The sequence below is a fragment of the Entelurus aequoreus genome, linkage group LG16 (genome assembly GCF_033978785.1).
Source record: "Entelurus aequoreus isolate RoL-2023_Sb linkage group LG16, RoL_Eaeq_v1.1, whole genome shotgun sequence".
Lineage (NCBI taxonomy): Eukaryota > Metazoa > Chordata > Actinopteri > Syngnathiformes > Syngnathidae > Entelurus > Entelurus aequoreus.
In genome coordinates this window covers 54,544,749-54,563,810 of record NC_084746.1, presented here as the reverse complement: position 1 = coordinate 54,563,810, position 19,062 = coordinate 54,544,749, and the positions used below count along the sequence as shown (strand labels likewise).

At 37.5% G+C, this 19,062-nt stretch overlaps 1 protein-coding gene across 1 annotated transcript; it reads left to right on the top strand.

The window, feature by feature from the left end:
- Nucleotides 1-81: 81 nt before the first annotated feature.
- Nucleotides 82-17,999, top strand: LOC133631193 (cyclin-dependent kinase 5). The gene is made up of 12 exons (XM_062023351.1): nt 82-249; nt 552-640; nt 716-783; nt 852-912; nt 984-1,040; nt 5,651-5,746; nt 7,644-7,718; nt 11,644-11,740; nt 12,092-12,161; nt 13,321-13,381; nt 13,439-13,519; nt 13,584-17,999. The coding sequence occupies exons 1-12, from the start codon at nt 213-215 to the stop codon at nt 13,668-13,670; spliced, it is 879 nt and encodes a 292-aa protein (XP_061879335.1). The 5' UTR covers nt 82-212; the 3' UTR covers nt 13,671-17,999.
- Nucleotides 18,000-19,062: the final 1,063 nt, after the last annotated feature.

Sequence of the window (19,062 nt, the reverse complement as noted above, 5' to 3'; positions counted from 1 at the left end):
TGCTGTTTTTTTAAGTTGTCAATATATGTCTGCATGTCACACAATAACATGGGTGTAATACATGGTTTATCCTGTGGGGGGCGGGCAAATGTAACAATAGAGCAGCAAGTGCTAGCGTCAAGCTAATTGCTAACTGCTAACAACATAACCCCCCTTCCCCTGCACCGTTTGGGGCTTAGCTTTTGGGTGTCTGTGGGCTCAACAGGGTAAACATGCAGAAATATGAAAAGCTCGAAAAAATCGGAGAAGGTAAGTGACATAGTCGCTAATATTAGCTTGCATGGTTTAGCCGTATACAGCATCGGTGTTGGTGTGCGGCTAGCTGACGTTAGCTCCTGTTTAAAATGACATGGATAGCGTCATGTACCAGAGTATCAAACTGTAATAGCATATTTCATCATATAAAAATAACTTGTGATGTTATGCGCATGTGGCAGTAAATAGTTTGTGCTGGTGTATATTTGACATTTTTAGAGAGATTATATTGCTAGCTAGCATGCTAGTAGCTATGCCATTCAATCTCAGCTAAATATTCTGGAACAATTCCGCAGGTACATATGGGACCGTTTTCAAGGCTAAAAACAGAGAAACACATGAAATCGTGGCTCTAAAAAGAGTCCGTTTGGACGACGATGACGAGGTGTGTGCGTGTTGAATTAAAAGATCTGTGTCAGCATTTGCTAGTAGTTAGCATTGCTAATGACTGTCCCTGCAGGGCGTGCCAAGCTCTGCCCTGAGAGAAATATGTCTGCTCAAGGAGCTCAAACATAAAAACATTGTCAGGTCAGTTGGTTAGTAATATTATTAGTTTTATAGCGAGTCGTTAAAATACTTGGCTTTGCCCTTTGCAGACTACATGACGTTTTGCACAGTGACAAGAAGTTAACGTTGGTGTTTGAATATTGTGACCAGGTAAGACTATCTCATCACTTTCTGCATCACTCATGCATATTAAAGTTTATATTTACCTTTCCAAACAACAGGATTTGAAGAAATACTTTGACAGCTGCAATGGGGATTTAGACCCTGAAACAGTAAAGGTGAGAGATAACATTTTATTTAGGTCTTACATTATGCAATTTATGAACAATTTTAATAAGAGTTTCCACAATAGTGTACTGGAAGTATGCTGGAAATCGCCACTGAGATTTGTGCTTGTGTAGCTTTAATGCTAATGAGCTGCGCCCCCCCACCCCCTTTGACTTTGACCGAGTAAAACAACTTGCACTGAGCCTAGTCTATAAAATTCGCTACACCTCCCTGATACCGAAGTACATGTCAAACTACTTCCATAACGTTAATGACCGCTATAACCACAACACCAAGGGGAGCTCCACAAACCATGTTAAACCCAGATTCCCGTCTAATAAAGGTCTTAACTCATTCTCCTTCTATGCCACATCAATATGGAATGCACTCCCAACAAGTGTAAAAGAAAGTGCATCTCTATCCTCCTTCATAACCGCACTAAAAGAACACCTCCAGGCAACTACACTACCCACCTCCCCGGATTGTAAATAATCAAATGTATATACTTGTTCTTATGCTTTCTGACTCACTATGTTCACTGCTCGCTGTACAGACCGTATTTTTCGGAGTATAAATCGCACCGGCCGAAAATGCATAATAAAGAAGGAAAAAAACATATATAAGTCGCACCGGAGTATAAGTCGCATTTTTTGGGGAAATTTATTTGATAAAACCCAACACCAAGAATAGACATTTGAAAGGCAATTAAAAATCAATAAAGAATAGTGAACAACAGGCTGAATAAGTGTGCGTTATATGACGCATAAATAACCAACTGAGAACGTTCCTGGTATGTTAACGTAACATATTATGGTAAGAGTCATTCAAATAACTATAACATATACAACATGCTATACGTTTACCAAACAATCTGTCACTCCTAATCGCTAAATCTGATGAAATCTTATACGTCTAGTCTCTTCCGTGAATGAGCTAAATAATATTATTTGATATTTTACGGTAATGTGTTAATAATTTCACACATAAGTCGCTCCTGAGTATAAGTCGCACCCCCAGCCAAACTATGAAAAAAACTGCGACTTATAGTCCGAAAAATACGGTATCCTACGAAGTCAGACCTACACTGTTTCAATGTCCATTTCTCTGATGATATAATTGTTGATGACTGAAATGCTGATATCAACCAAACCTAACCCCCCCCCTCCCCAACCCCCTCCAGATCCCACCCCTATTATGCTGATAGTATATATTTGTACCATGAATTGATTAACGTGGACCCTGACTTAAACAAGCTGAAAAACTTATTCGGGTGTTACCAGTTAGTGGTCAATTGTACGGAATATGTACTGTACTGTGCAATCTACTAATAAAAGTTTCAATCAATCAATCAAAGACTGAGTGTGGCTCCAGACTAGTGTTTATAACTACATGCATTCAAACTTATTCCAAAATGTTTTAATCATATGTCCTATGTACAGAAAATACAGTAATAAAATACAAATATTATAAAATCTGTCTCGGTACTCACCAGCAAAGATATCTAAGGATGATGATGACGCTAAATTCACTATGCAGTACAGATGAAGTAGGGAAGTGACAAAGAATATTCTATCTGGGTCCTCATGTAAAGAGAGTTGTGTGGCTTTCCTACTAAAAACGGACGTACAATCAAATCCATAAAACGACATGCGCAAGAAAAAATTGGGATGAATTAAAGTTTTTGCACGCACAAATCCAAGCATTTTTGTTTGTTACATCGCAATTAACTTGATATCCTCCGCAGGCATGTGAGTGGATTGGCACAACCAGGCCACACCCCCTTATAAATATGCAAATTATATGGAAAGTAGCTGTGTGCTTGAGCTCACAGTGTTTCCGAGAACTGAACGTTTGCGGGAATAAAAAAAGAAATGGTCGCGTCAGGAATAAAGTGAAGAAGAAGATAGATGTGCATGGGCGAAACTGACTCAGGGAAATTAGTGCTGGAAGCCGTTTGGAACGATAGTCGCCACAATAATATGTCAAACTTTAGAAGTGGGTGACTGATTACCCCAGTGTCCAATATTTTTTGTAACTTATAACAAAGTGTGTTTATACTGTAGCCTGCTCACATGAGTCATATTACAGTTTTATGTGAACCCTCCCCACTTTGCCATGAAAAAAGTTGTACCCCAGGTTTTTGTGTGTACACAAGCTTGCTACATGAGGGCCCTGATCTGTGAAATGCATGGGAGGTCGAAAAACTCTGCAAAATTGAGAATTTTTTATTAGATATGGTTCTCCCCCAAAAAATCTGCAACTTGGAGAGACCGTAGTAGGTAAAGCCACAATTGAGGAGGGAACACTCTACACCAGAGGTCCTAAAAGGGGGTCTGTATAGCTACTACAGAGGGGTTGTGAAATTTAGGATTGGATAGGATATGTTTTAATTTCAATTCCTGGTTGATTATACTAATCTTAATGTCTTTGAATGTAGTGTACATTGACATTGATCCAACAAAGTTTAGTGTAGTTTATGAGATGCAGTGACATGGCCAGCTTACTCACTGTACCTTGCAGTTTTAATAATAAAAACAATAATTATATTATATTCATGTAGCTTTTAAGATAGCTAGCAATTGGTGCTCTAGCTGCCAGCTAGCTATTAGCCGTGCTATACATACCAGTTTAATTTAAAACACATTTTTAAACAGGATATATTTTTTGGGCTCCTTCTATCAGTTTGGGGGTCCTTCACCTAGAAAACATTGAAGACCCCTGATCTATACTGTGACTCTACATTTGTGCAACATAATAGATGCTATATATATATACAACAACGTATTATTAAGGCGTGAGACATGAGGACACAAATGTTAGCAACACTAGCATAGCTATGTTAGCTACAGTGCTACCGTTACTGTCACAATATCAGGCGAGATTAGCATATTCACAGGAGAAAATCAAAATAATCAAACAGCTCCCACGTCTTTAGCTGACTGACAAATTATATTTCCAGGGCTTCAGGATGACTTTTAAGATGTGTAGTTAAGTCTGTTTGTGAAGTATCAGGCGTTTACACAGGGCAGGTCAGAGGTGATTTCATGTCCATAAGGAAGGAGGTTTTGCCTCTTAGTTTGTATCATGTTTGACACAAAACTTTTGATCCAACAATAAAAATTAGGACTGTCATAGTTAAAACAATAACTGATGTGACTAATTAAAAACAATATTATAGGGCTGGACAATTATTCGAATTTTGATCTCAATTTCGGTTTCTCACCATCATTAAAATATTCTAATCGGGGAAAAAAAACAATGTTCTGCCCAACGTGCATGCAAATTCCTGAGCTTGTAACTGTGATATGGATGAGTTAGCATAAGAGTGGAAACAAGACAACGTCTACTAGAAGTTTGGGATCTCACCATGGTTGCTACTCTTTATTTGTGCAAATATGTCGAATCAGTAATCACTAAAGTCAACTAAAAAAATCAAGGCCTTATTATTTCCCCTTTTAGTTAACCGCGGACGGAATCTGCGGTTAAATGCAGAATATCACGGAAATTGACATAAATGTAAAAATTGAATTCTGTGATTGTGAGGAGAAGGAACATTTTTTTGGGAGTAATATGTTCGGTACCGCTCATTCATCCCCGAAACACTCAACCACTCCGCCCTGAACTAAACAATGTTGAGACGGCAATTTGAAACACAGACTAAACTACGAAGAACAATCCATACACCCACAACACATCTCACCTGCTTGTGTTGTTTTGAACGACATCATAGATGTAAGATCAATGTACAAACAGGACAGCAGTCGCAACTTTAGAGGCTTGTGCAAAGATGTATTAAACCAATAGTGTGAGGATTTTTGCATTTAATTAACAAACATGTTATTAAAATGTATTTATGACACAAAAAAGCACACTCTATGGCAGTAACATTTGTTTAAAAGGTAAAAAGAAAATGGAATAAAAAAAATGTTTAACGAAAAAAAAAAATATTTTTACTGTTTTTTCATAATGCTATTGTTTTAATTTATTGTTGTTACTATTATTATTATTTTACTTGTTGTTGTTTCTTCCCTACTAATTTATATTCATTGTTATTTTAAATTATATTTAAAGTTGAGTTTAGGTGGTACAATAAATACTCATGTTTTCAAATGAATAAAAAATGGTTTTACTAATCATGACTTCAATATCAATCAAAATAATTGTGATGAATACTTTTGCCATAATCGCCCTGCCCTACAATTTATCATTAATAATGTATAAATGCACAAATAAATAATCGCACATCCTTTCCCTTAACCGTGAATGGTTACCTGAAAGGCGGGGCAGGTTGTTACAGTTTACGGTCAGTGGTTAGGTCAATGCATACGTTTTGTGAGTGTAGCGAATCCGTCTGGTGTACTCGCTGGAGAATTTCACCTCAAAATACACCCAGACGGTACTTCACATAAAACTGTTAGCAAGTTTTGAACAAATAAATGTAGTGCATTCAAGTAAAATAAAGATAAAAACATTCCTGTATAAAATTCTGACAATAATTGTGCAAAATCCAATGCACTCAAGTAATTTACTGAGATTATTCAGATTAGAAAAAAATATAATCTTTTGAATATGAATGTATCTAAAGTTGCTAAAAAAAAGCCTGTTGTCTTTCTCTTTTCAGTCGTTCATGTCCCAGCTGTTGAAAGGACTCGCTTTCTGTCACAGTCGGAATGTTCTTCACAGAGATCTGAAGCCGCAGAATCTTCTCATCAACAGAGTGAGAATTGGGGAAAATATCATGATGGTATAACAGGGTAGTAACGGAATCGAAAGGTGTGATATTTTCACGGTATTTAAGGGGAACTGCACTTTTTGGGGAATTTTATTTATCGCTCACAATCATTAAGAGAGACATGACAACGGATGTTTTTTGTTTAATGCATTCCAAATATTAAATAAATGCGATCAAAGGTCCACTTACAATGGAGCCTCTCGGAGCCGCTCTATTCTGCCTATGAAGCCCTTAAAAAACATCTGAAAACACCTCCATTGAGATTTTATATACCGTATTTTTCAGACTATAAGTCGCAGTTTTTTTCATAGTTTGGCTGGGGGTGCGACTTATACTCAGGAGCGACATATGTGTGAAATTATTAACACATTACCGTAAAATATCAAATAATATTATTTAGCTCATTCACGTAAGAGACTAGACGTATAAGATTTCATCGGATTTAGCGATTAGGAGTGACAGATTGTTTGGTAAACGTATAGCATGTTCTATATGTTATAGTTATTTGAATGACTCTTACCATAATATGTTACGTTAACATACCAGGCATGTTCTCAGTTGGTTATTTATGCGTCATATAACGTACACTTATTCAGCCTGTTGTTCACTATTCTTTATTTATTCTAAATTGCATTTCAAATGTCTATTCTTGTTGTTGGGTTTTATCAAATAAATTTCCCCCAAAAATGCGACTTATACTCCAGTGCGACTTATAATGTTTTTTTCCTTCTTTATTATGCATTTTCGGCCGGTGCGACTTATACTGTGAAAAATACGGTACATGATGTAAGTTTATATGTAATGTAGTAACAGGCACATTTATAATAACATTTAATATTTACGTATTTTGATCATTTTAAGCATACGCCGCACATTGATTTAAAAAACGCATCACAATGTTTGCTTTTTTGCTTTTTCATCACTAATTACTGCTCACTGCAGACTTCATGAGAGCCAACAAACATAATAAATCATTAATTACTGTACAAGGTTTGCTGTCATTAGGATGCAGACTGCCAGGATGTTCATATATTTCCATTTAGATGAAGAATCACTCATAATCCTTGCGAAGAAAAGGGTGTTGAAACCAAGCGTATTTTTGTGTTCTCGTCATTTCCGGGTCCTAATCAGCTGTTGAAGTGTACCAACTTGTTTGAATACGTTCTCAGTCTTCTTCTATCCAGGTGAGAAGCATGATTCATGATCTACAATAAACTTCCAGGGAGCAAGGAAGCGAGGACATACCTCACCAGTTGATCATGTCAAAATTGTACACAAGCTAGTGATCACGGCACCGCTATAAATAGTTTACCTGCGTTAGCGCTTATAATAACAATATCACTAATACGTAGTAAATATTCAAGTCACAAAATGTAAATGGAGTATTGTTGGCGCTTTTTGGATGGTTATTTATTGGATTTTATGGGTGAAATAGACAACCTCCTATTGGCTCTGCTTTAAGCCAACTTTTGATCACATTTATTTAATATTTAGAATGCATTAAAAAAAATCTATCCGTAGTCATGTCTTTCATAATGACTGTGAACCATAGGCAAAATTAAAAAAAATAGTGCAGTTTTTTTTAATATTCAGGGGTGCATTGTTTGTAAACACGGTGCTGTCTGCCATGTTGCTGTCAGTCGCACATGAGAACGTTACTCTTGTATTACGTCGTCATAGAACTCTCAGAAGATTACAACGGCCATTTTTGTAGCAGAGATCCAATCACCCGATTCATGACTTTCCAACCAGACATCGATTTATCCATACTAAATATAGATCGATTCAGAGGCTAACCAAACGATTTATTCATATTTATATGTGTGTGTGTATGTGTATATGTGTGTATATATATGTTGAATCATGTTTTTTGTGTTGACAGAACGGGGAGCTGAAGCTGGCTGACTTTGGGTTAGCGCGAGCTTTTGGCATTCCTGTGAGGTGTTACTCTGCTGAGGTAAATGTGCAGCATGGACACGTCAATCACTAACCAACCAGCTCAAGTTTTAAAATGCGTCGCCCTTTGGAACCATTGAAGGATTTGAAATGTGCTGTTGTGAAGAATTGAGTTATGGCGTCCATCAGAATTACCTGCCTGTTATTTCCGGCCTGAAGCTTTCTGTTTTGATGGCGCGGCTGACATGATGAAGAACTGACAGGCCGGTTTTAAACATTGTCGTCCTGCTGGGCGCAGCAAGGCAGTCTTGTGAGATGATGATGATGATGGCGGTGGTGTTGGTGCTGGAGGGGCAGAACTTGACCCCGTGTCACACGAGCAATCGGAAGATGTAATATATGGAGAGTAAAAGGAAACAGTTTGAAAGGTTCAGGCAATGATGTCATTTTAAAAAGTTATATCATGATTCTTCTACACTTGCAAATAATGAGGGATGTTCCCATCAGGGATTTATGCTACCAATTCCAATACCAATCATCCATTAATGAGATCGGCCGATACCAATACTGGTGACATGGATTAACTGTACATTTTTTAATGTAATTATTGTGAGTGCTACTGCCAGTTGAACAATACCACCACAATCTTTTAAAGGGGCTGTTTGCAATATTTACACAGATGCCTAGAGGGTGCCAACTTTCCAATTTATTTTTACACAGTATATCCCGCCCTCTTACGGCTTCTCTTATGTAATGACGTAACTACATACGTACATAACACATGCACGCACATTAGCTTTAGGTGTTGTTAGCTAATAATAGCAATTTGGATAGCTAGCTTTAGCTGTCATTGAGTGTATATTCTATAATAACAACAACATGACTGCAAAGTGATCGTTGCTTCTCTTGGACTGCTATTGTATGTGTGCACGTTCTCCCTGCGCATACGTGGTGAGGAGACCGGGTGAAAGACTGCCGTATAACAATAATTTTATTCGGGCTGGTAAAAAATGTTATTACATAAACTTTGTAATCCTGAAAAATATAGACAATTGTGTTCTGTTAAACCACTAATGGTAACATAAGATAGCCAGTGGTGTTCTTGTTATATTTTTTGCTTTGAAAAATGTTTGTGTGAGGAAGTTGCAAACAGCACCTTAAAGTAGTTCCCTTATTCTATTTTATTACACACATTTGTTGGATCAAAACAAAGTCAATAGTACACAATAACTAAACAAAAACTACCATTTACTACTCATTTAAGTCCTTTTTTGCTTTGAAAGTCCTCCTGTGTCCATTGATCTATTCCCCATGTGTGTAAACATTAACAACAAAAAAAGATTTTGATAAAATAGAAATATCGATCAAATCGACCCAGTATTAATCATATACTGATACTGTCCTTGGTATCAACACCACCAATTTATGGATGGATCTGCCCTGCTCTTTTGTGTCGTGTGCTGTCTTTGACAATGCTGACACACCATCAAGTTGTTATATTATGTTCTCTCTGAGCTATTATATTATTATACTTGTTAATTTTCTGTTAAAGTTATTTTCCGCTGTAACGTGGTTCCATCTACACTTCTTAAACTTTAGTAAGCACTTATTTATACTGTTGTTTGTGCTTAGCTACTAGCCTGCCTGCTCCTGCTTGCTCTCGTTGTGTAATTTTCGCCTTATTTAGCCTCGTTCTAATACTTCATAATGAAACTTGATAATGATACGTAAGATATTAATGGCGGTGATTATTATTAACTTTGGGGAGCAGCTCCAAACCGTGTATAGAGCTTCAGAGTTAGCTGCTAGCTTGTCAGCCGGGGGACTAAAACTAAATACCATATTTTCGCGACTATAGAGCGCACCGGTATATAAGCATCACCCACTAAATTTTAAAAGAAAAAAACAGGTTTACATGTATTTTCCGCACCGGACTATAAGCTGCAGATATATATGTTGTGAAATGAGTTATTTACACAAAAATATTTTGTAAATGTTTATTTACATACATGAATTGTTTCCAAACGGTGCTTGTAACACGGCAGTAAAACGGCTGATCAAACAAAGCAGGCGTCATCGTCATAGACCCACGAGCTGCGGAAGCTAGCTCATCAATCAGCTAAACAAACTTACCGGTAATAACTCCATGATGATGTCTTGGTAAATTTACTGAGGAATTTGTGAAACTGGAACAATACAAAAATAATGCAATTTTAAGTTAATAACACTAACACAAACACTCAAAAATGTGTTAGCATATTAGCAAATGCTAACGACGCTTGCTTCATTACATTACAGTAGCACGTACAAATATGCATGAAAACATTCCTACAGACATCACACAAGAGACGGATTAGTAAGTATGAATTGATTTAGTTATATTGTAAAACTTACAAACATTGCTTGGAGTGATAATTGAATAATACATAAGAGTAGAAACGCTATAGACAATTAGAAGACGAAACGGCAATTGTACTTCTGGTTCAAAGTTTTAAACAGCAGGAAACACTGTAGACGTTCACCAAGCAGCACCGGCAGTGAGCAAACTCCTCCAACAGATGGCATCATAGCACAAACATTCAGTGTCTTTGCATGTGATTTATGAAAACTCTTTCCATTATGTCAGTCAGGGAAGAAAAATCCATAAATTAGCCACACCGGTTTTTAAGCAGGGGTCAAAGCGTAGGAAAAAAGTAGTTGCTTATGGTCCAGAATTTATGGAACAATATTAGCCAGAGAGGATCGGCATTGAAAGGCATTAATGGGGAATGGCAATCACAAACTTTTTGAAGAAAGTTGACCGATACCAATTGGTGATCAATCGATTGACATATCCCTACTATTGATTGCTTACATTTGTAATTCAAGTAAAAAGCATAAATTGTATCCATCTATTTTATACCGCTTGTCCCTTATTTCAATGTAAAACATATTTACACAAAAACGCATTGATAAAAGCATCTATCATAATTTTTTTTAAATAAAACATATCGGAAAACATTTTTATTTTTCAAGTTTGCTTTTATTAAAAATAACTTTTTTTTCTTTTATAAAATGAGGAGATTCCTTATTTTACCCAGCAAAGCAACAAATCTTTCAACAGCCTCTACTCGGCGTTAATTATAGCCAATCAGAAGCCTGAAGAAAGTAATTTCCGGAAAAGACACGATAACAGCAGTAATCGAGAAGACCTTTGAATATAAATTTAAATTGAACACGTCAAGACACATTTGTTAGAGTTTGGGCACAATTTTCATTCACCTCTATTCAACAGAAATGTTGACTGTTCTAATAATAACATGTAGTATTTGTTTTGCCAACCAAAATATTGGTGCTCAAAAAAATGTATTCACATCTGAATCGCGATTATTTATTTCAATCCTAAATCAATTCATAACTTAAAAAAATCTTTAAAAAAATAGTTTTGGGTTTTTAATAGATTTTTTAAAAGACGTTTGTCAGACCATCTGTGCGCATACGCCAGCAGCCAAGAGGAACTTTTGTAACCTGTTTTGAAAAGGTTTTATTATCGTTTTTATACCAAATAATATATTGCGAGCAGCAGTTTGAATCAAGAATCGTGTTGAATCAATTCTGAATTGAACAGTCACCCCAAGAATTAAATGGAATCAGGGGTTGTTGTAAGTATTCCATTTCTACTGTATGTTTAGATTTTATTTAATATGTTTGTAAATGAAGAACTCTCTTGTCGTCCCATGTTTCGCTGTTTGAAAAGCAAAACTTTCAAGCTCCTTTTGCCGGCTGTGAAAATGAAAGCTTTTTTTGCACTTGAGCACGCTTGATGTCAGTGAAATGTTAAAGCCTCTCCACCTGACTGCAGGCGGTTGTAATGAGCGGCACTTGATGCTCATGGCTGTGCTGCTGCTGCATGCGTAAAAGGAGAGACTCCACTGGAACCTAGTTCGCATGATTGATCTGATTTCAAACACAAACAACATGGTAGTATTTTTGCATGATCTATGCAGGTGGTGACATTGTGGTACCGACCCCCAGATGTGCTATTTGGTGCTAAACTCTATTCTACCTCTATTGACATGTGGTCTGCCGGCTGTATTTTTGCAGGTAGGCTTCTCATTACAGAAACACTCGCTGTACTCACTGCAATACAAGAGCTGTATGCAATCCTGCCTTTACAGCACTACAAATGCTCAATTTGGATTTACACTAATCAGAGATGTGAATTTACAGCTTTATTAGGCTCAAATGAACACATTTATGAACATTTTCTATTAAACTTCTGTGCCAACATGGGTAGAAATGCAAATGATGATGACCATTAGGATACACTGTGGTTGTCTAAAGCCCTGCATTTCCCAGCAGTGATTTAGACAAGATATTGTTAAATGCGTGTCAATCAAAACAGAGCATTATTGTTATGAAAAAGATGCAATTCTTGATTGTGTTTCTATTCAGAGCTGGCAAACGCTGGAAGGCCTTTATTTCCTGGTAACGACGTGGATGACCAGTTAAAAAGAATCTTCAGATATCCTTTGTGTGTGCGCGTGCATGCGTTGAAGGACTGTCATATCAGTGATATTACAAAACCCAAAACCAGTGAAGTTGGCACGTTGTGTAATTTGTAAAAAAAAAACAGAATACAGTGATTTGCAAATCCTTTTCAACTTATATTCAATTGAATAGACTGCAAACACAAGATATTTAATGTTCCAACTGAGAAACTTAATTTTCTTTTGCAAATAATCATTAACTTAGAATTTAATGGCAGCAACACATTGCAAAACAGTTGGCTCAGGGGCATTTTTACCACTGTGTTACATGACCTTTCTTTTAACAACACTCAGTAAATGTTAGGGAACCAAGGAGACCAATTTTTGAAGCTTTTCAGGTGTATTTCTTTCCCATTCTTGCTTGATGTACACCTTAAGTTGTTCAAGAGTCCGGAGTCTCCATTGTGGTATTTTACACTTCATAATGTGCCACACAATTTCAATGGGAGACAGGTCTGGACTACAGGCAGGCCAGTCTAGTACCCGCACTCTTTTACTATGAAGCCACGCTATTGTAACACGTGGCTTGGCATTGTCTTGCTGAAATAAGCAGGGCGGTCTATGATAACGTTGCTTGGATGGCAACATATGTTTCTCCAAAACCTGTATGTACCTTTCAACATTAATGGTGCCTTCACAGATGTGTAAGTTACCCATGCCTTGGACACTAATACACCCCCATACCATCACAGATGCTGGCTTTTGAACATTGCGCCTAGACACAATCCGGATCCTTGTTTGTGAATGACTGAGCATTTCATGGAAGCTGCTATTATACCCAATCATGGCAACATTCTGTCCCCAATTAGCCTGTTCACCTTTGGGATGTTCCAAATAAGTGTTTGATGAGCACTCCTCAACTTTCTCAGTCTTTTTTGCCACTTGTGCCAGCTTTTTTGAAACATGTTGCATGCATCAAATTCCAAATGAGCTAATATTTGCAAAAAATAAAGTTTTCCAGTTCGACCGTTAAGTATCTAGTCTTTGCAGTCTATTCAATTGAATATACAGTAGGTTGAAAAGGATTTGCAAATCATTGTATTCTGTTTTTATTTACGATTTACACAATGTGCCAACTTCACTGGTTTTGGGTTTTGTAGTTTGGCTAGGTTGTAATCTTTAACTGGCTGCCACGTTGTTGGGAACGCCGACAGAAGAACAGTGGCAGACGATGACCAAGCTCCCAGATTACAAGGTCAAATATTGACGTTTGTGTTTTTATTGTGTGAGGACTTACTTCCTGTTTTTGCAGCCATATCCTTTGTATCCGGCTACCACCTCACTGGTCAACGTGGTGCCCAAGCTGAGTAGCACAGGTCGAGATCTCCTCCAGGTATGCTCACCTTTTATGACTAACATTAAGAGGCATCTTCTTACTTAAACATCTTTTTTTGCAGAACCTTCTGAAATGTAACCCGGTCCAGAGGATCTCTGCAGAAGAAGCCTTGCAGCACCCTTACTTTCCAGACTTCTGCCCTCCCTAAATCCCTGGCAGCCCCTCCCGCTCGGCTACCACAATCAATTCTCCCGTCACGCGAGCAGGTCATCAGAAGCAAGCCAAGCCCTCTCCGCTCAAGTAAAAACATGTCTCATTGAGTCCAAAGCTGCTTTTTCCACTGCACGGTACTGACTCGACTCTTCCACGCTGAAGATGAGCTTATAAACAAACTAAAACTTCAGAACCGTAATTACATTTTAGCGAGCTAGGTAGCACAGCAACAGCTGCTCATGTTCTATTTCCTAGTCATGCTTGTTTGTTGCCAGGCAGCATTTGTCATTGTCTCCTGAAACCCAATTAAAAATGCTCATTAGTCTATTTCCTTGGAAACTTAGGGAAGAGAAAGGACAGTGAGGGTCGGCTAACTCATTAACATGACAGAACAATATTACATCGGTGTATAATTATTTAGTGTTTTTACTGTATTTCCTCATATAGTGGTCTGGGGCACTTATTTACTCACCTGCAGAGAGTAGCAGGCATCTTTTAGTGGTAAATGTTTGATAAGAGGGAGGCCTATATTTGAACAGAAGCATTTTTATAATAAAAATAATTTTGCCCACACACATACATTAAATATTGTATAAAGTGTTATGGCCTCTGTCGCACAAATGTATTTTCATTACAATGAATAATACGATTTTGATTTAATAATACATTGTAAATATTACAATACAAGTTAGAATACTAATTGGCCATGATGCAAAATTTTGTGTTCATATGTCGGCGGGTAAATCTGAGAGTATTTTTTCATAAGAAATGTGCAACATTATCTCAGGTTGTTAAACCGTTTTAAGCAACAGCAAAATAAGTTATTGACTTACAGGTGTTTCATTTTGTGCAGCGCACGGCCGATTATGGAAAAAAATAAAATAAACAATTCATGATTTCCCCGGCGTCATGCAAGTGTGCACTGATTTTAAAGATGCTATGAGTGATATAGCACTATATTGATGAACAGATGCCTCATAATGCACGACCAAGTCCGCTGTGGGAAGGACCATATTCTCCCATGTGCTTAAGTGAAAACAGCTGTGCGATTGTGTGGATTCTCCCTCTCGACCTCAGTCAAAGATGCGCACTCAGGCTGGAGCAAGCCTTAAATGTGGGCGTTCCCGTGTCAAATCTGGCCTTCCGCGTAGTCCCGTGATGATTTCAATACTTGCAAACTCTTGGCATTCTCTCGATGAGCTTCAAGAGGTAGTCATCTGAAATGGTTTTCACTTCACAGGTGTGCTTGAATCTCATTGAGAGAATGCCAAGAGTGTGCAAAGCAGTAATCAGAGCAAAGGGTGGCTATTTTGAAGAAACTAGAATATAAGACATGTTTTCAGTTATTTCACCTTTTTATGTTAAGTACACAACTCCACATGTGTTCATTCATAGTTTTGATGCCTTCAGTGACAATCTAGCAAAATAGTCATGAAAATAAAGAAAACTCATTGAATGAGAAGACGTGTCCAAACTTTTGGCCTGTACTGTATGTGACTATTTAACAGAAAATACATTCATGAGGCCGTGTCTATCAATTAATTTGATATTTTTGACAGTTAATATCAAACTCACGCTGCCCACGCGCACACACACACAAAAACACACAAAGAGCTGTATAAGCCCATCTTTACGCTTCACAAACAGTTCAATTCTTAAAATCACAATTAACATCTGGCTGGTTATGTGATAACAAGTACACAAAGTTACATCAAGTCGGAAGAAGACGCTGTTGTAGCGTGCATACACACACTACATCACCATGGCGACACATGTACGCGTCTGAATTGCTTGGTTTGATACGGCCTTGTCATATTTAAAGTGTTTCAATGACATTTACAGGTGTTAAGTAGAACTCCATGATTCTCACACAACCGAGCAAAATACGGAAAGTGTAATGAGCCCGCCTATATTCACAACTCGGGCCTCACTTCAGCCTGCGTGTCCGCAGGCTGAATGGGAGGATACGAAAAAGAGAAGCATGCGTAATATTAGCACACCAAACGGGAGAAGAAGGACCCTATGTGGGCATGAGATGTGTAAGTTAGAACAAAAGGCTGCACAGACGATCTAGAGCAGGAGTGTCAAACTCATTTTAGCTCAGGGGCCACATGGAGGAAAATCCATTCCCAAGTGGGCCGGACTGGTAAATTTATGGCACTAAATTTCCCCCAGGGATCAATGAAGTACCTTCTATTCTATCTATAAGAACCTAAAAATCAAGACAACTTCAGATTGTTTTCTTTGTTTTACTTTGGCCAAAAATAGAACAAGCACATTGTGAAAAAGTACAATTCCCAAATAATCTTCTTGACAAAACACTTGAAGTTAGTTGAAAATTGTGAGGCAAAAATTGGTGCAGTTTCAAAAACACCATGAAGAACACAATGACCTTAGACTGTCTCAGTGTATCTACAAACACTAAGTCACAGCCTATTTGGGATTGAACCAAATAAATAATAGATAAAAAGTCTTCTAATGTAGGTATCAAATACCTCATTTGTTATTTCCACATATTAATCCTGTACTAACTCAACAAACCATACAAATGGAGGTAGAAACTATTCAGAGACTTGAGTTACTCTTTGCGTTCACTTTTCTCATTTTTGACGGAGACATTTTAAAGTTAAAGTACCAATGATTGTCACACACACACTATGTGTGGTGAAATTATCCTCTGCATTTGACCCATCACCCTTAATCACGCCCTGGGAGGTGAGGGGAGCAGTGAGCAGCAGCGGTGGCCCCGCCCGGGGATCATTTTTGTGATTTAGCAGGTGACGTTTCATTTGGGTCGAGGGGGAGGAGCCGTAGCCACGCTTTACCGGGTACCTCTTGCTTGGTATAAACAGTTTACTTGCCTCACAGAATTGCTATTGTGACATCCAGTGGACACATTTAGAAAAACAGTTTCTTTCATGAAAAAACTTCAGCTCATTTATGTACTCTGCAAACATAACTCGCGGGCCGGATAAAACCTGTTTGCAGGCCTGATCGTACGTTTGACACCCTTGATCTAGATCATGCCAAATCTACGGGGAAAAAACTAAACAGACACCAAATTTTTCTGTGGCGAGCTACCACAAATAAATGAAAGTATGGGAAAGTGGTAGTTGTGAAAGTGAGGTATATTTCTTGATAAAGTGAATGACCCTACCTGCTGGTTGAGGTCACTATTTGAGGAAATGCAGTATGTCAGCTATCAGTGAAGTTGGTACCTTGGGCAGGAAAAAGAGCAGCAGGTTTAATTAGTCACTTAAGTGTTAGTTTCTTTCAGCTAAAACTTTTGTCTGTTTTCAATCTTTGATCAAGGCTGAGCTTGATGCCCTTCGGTCTGTGCTGATGAAATCCAGTGAAAGCACTTTTTGTAACGGCGGGCGGGCGGCTGTGTTGAAGGAATGCAACTGCTGTCAAATTAGGTCGAGATAGTGACAATATTAATACTTACGTGTGTTCTTGGGTGGAGAGGCAGCTGATGTCATGAACTTTGTCACCCGTAGAAAAACATGTCAGCTTAACCTAAACAGCATTGATCATTTGGAGGGAAAACAAGCAGAAAAACACTCGGAATACACACGTTGTGTTCCAACTTCTCTTATATAGCAATACAATTCAACAAACTTGTATTTTCGTCCCGCTCGCCAGCCTGTGTTGAAGATTGTAAAAAAAGATATTGACAATGGCACGAGAAGCTATTTTATTTGATGATTTCCCCCACATTCTTTGCACACTTTTTACCTGACTGTCAGACGTCCTGACGTGTGTGAAGTTTAACACCTGAGATTATCACAGCTGGTTTTCCACAAACGGGCCAATACTTTATGAATAAAACTGTGGACCACGGTGATACTTCTTAGAGAAGAAATGGGACATCTTTCATTTGCACCGATTGTAAGTGCTTCTACTTCTTCTCCCACGAAGGCCTACAAAAGGTATTTGGTGCAGCTATCTTCCATTTTGTTTTTTAGTTTTGCAGAAATGGTTGCATGTATTTATTATTATTATTGCTGGAATGTGAAGCATGTTTCATACTACTGTTAGCAGGCTGTGTGTAGATATTTTGGTGTGTGTGGATTAAGTTATAATGAAAAACAAAACCCAACAAAAATGTGTTTTTGTGGAGTTTCAGACAAAAAGACGGCCGTAGACTTCTTTGATACAGTTTGTCATTTTCAACTTTTTTTTTCTTTTTTGCACTTTTTGTTAGCACATTTGTTTGCTTCTGTTGGCAGAAGCCGGGACAGTTTTTGTTATCACGGATATTTTTGTTTCTGTACATTTCAGCCAATAAGATTCAGTGTTCAGTAAAGTGGACGTAAACACGTTTCCTCGTTTTCTTTATTCTGAATTTCTTATTTCAAGGAAACATTTGTCTTTTTTTTTATTTAATTGTAAATTTCAGCTTTACAGATGTCATCTCTGACCAGCAAGTGAAATATGTTGTGGTAGTACCAACAATGTACAGTTCAGGCCAAAAGTTTGGACACACCTTCTCATTTCAATGCATTTTCTTTCTTTTCATGACTATTTACATTGTAGATTGTCACTGAAGGCATCAAAACTATGACACCTGTGAAGGGAAAACCCTTTCAGGTGACTACCTCTTGAAGCTCATCGAGAGAAGGCCAAGAGTGTGCAATGCAGTAATCAGAGCAAAGGGTGGCTATTTTGAAGAAACTACAATATAAAATATGTTTTCAGTTTTTTCACCTTTTTTTGTTAAGTACATAACTCCACATGTGTTCATTCATAGTTTTGATGCCTTCAGTGACGATCTACAATGTAAATAGTCATGAAAATAAAGAAAACATTGAATGAGGTGTCGAAACTTTTGGCCTGTACTGTATATACTATACAAATATATTTTTTTAAAACATTGCAATTGTGTGTGAATTAACAAGAAAAGAATAAAAAAAAAACTTAGCTTTAAAACTTTTCATGAATATACAATTGTAATTTGCAAGAAAAAGATTTATAAAAAATCATACTTTTATGAGAAATAATTTGAGTTCTATTAAAAAATTCTTACTCTCTTTAAACTTTATGGTCAACTACAGCTTTAAAATGCCACATCTGAACAAGAAAAACATTGCCCTTTTTACAAAAAACATCTGAATACGCCCAATTTTTTACGACTGTAAAGTTGCGATCTTAGATGAATATTTAAAATAATATTTATGAAGTCTATATTACAGGAAGAATATCACAGTGATAGTAAGTCAGAGTTTTACGGAAAAAAAACATTTTGTCGACATATAGCTCCAAGAAAAAATGTATTTGACTAGAAATCTAACATCAGAATTACAGTCTGCAAATCAAGCAAATTGTTGTGCAAGGACACATGTTGGTGTCAGTAAAAGGGGAGAAAAGGAGGCTTTTATTTGAGG

Bases quoted from the DNA above. Each gene is read 5' to 3' on its own strand.
- LOC133631193 (XM_062023351.1), top strand. From the start codon at position 213: ATGCAGAAATATGAAAAGCTCGAAAAAATCGGAGAAG. The intron at 1,041-5,650 runs GTGAGAGATAAC...TTCTCTTTTCAG, and splicing joins TAGACCCTGAAACAGTAAAG to TCGTTCATGTCCCAGCTGTT. The intron at 13,382-13,438 runs GTCAAATATTGA...CTGTTTTTGCAG, and splicing joins CCAAGCTCCCAGATTACAAG to CCATATCCTTTGTATCCGGC.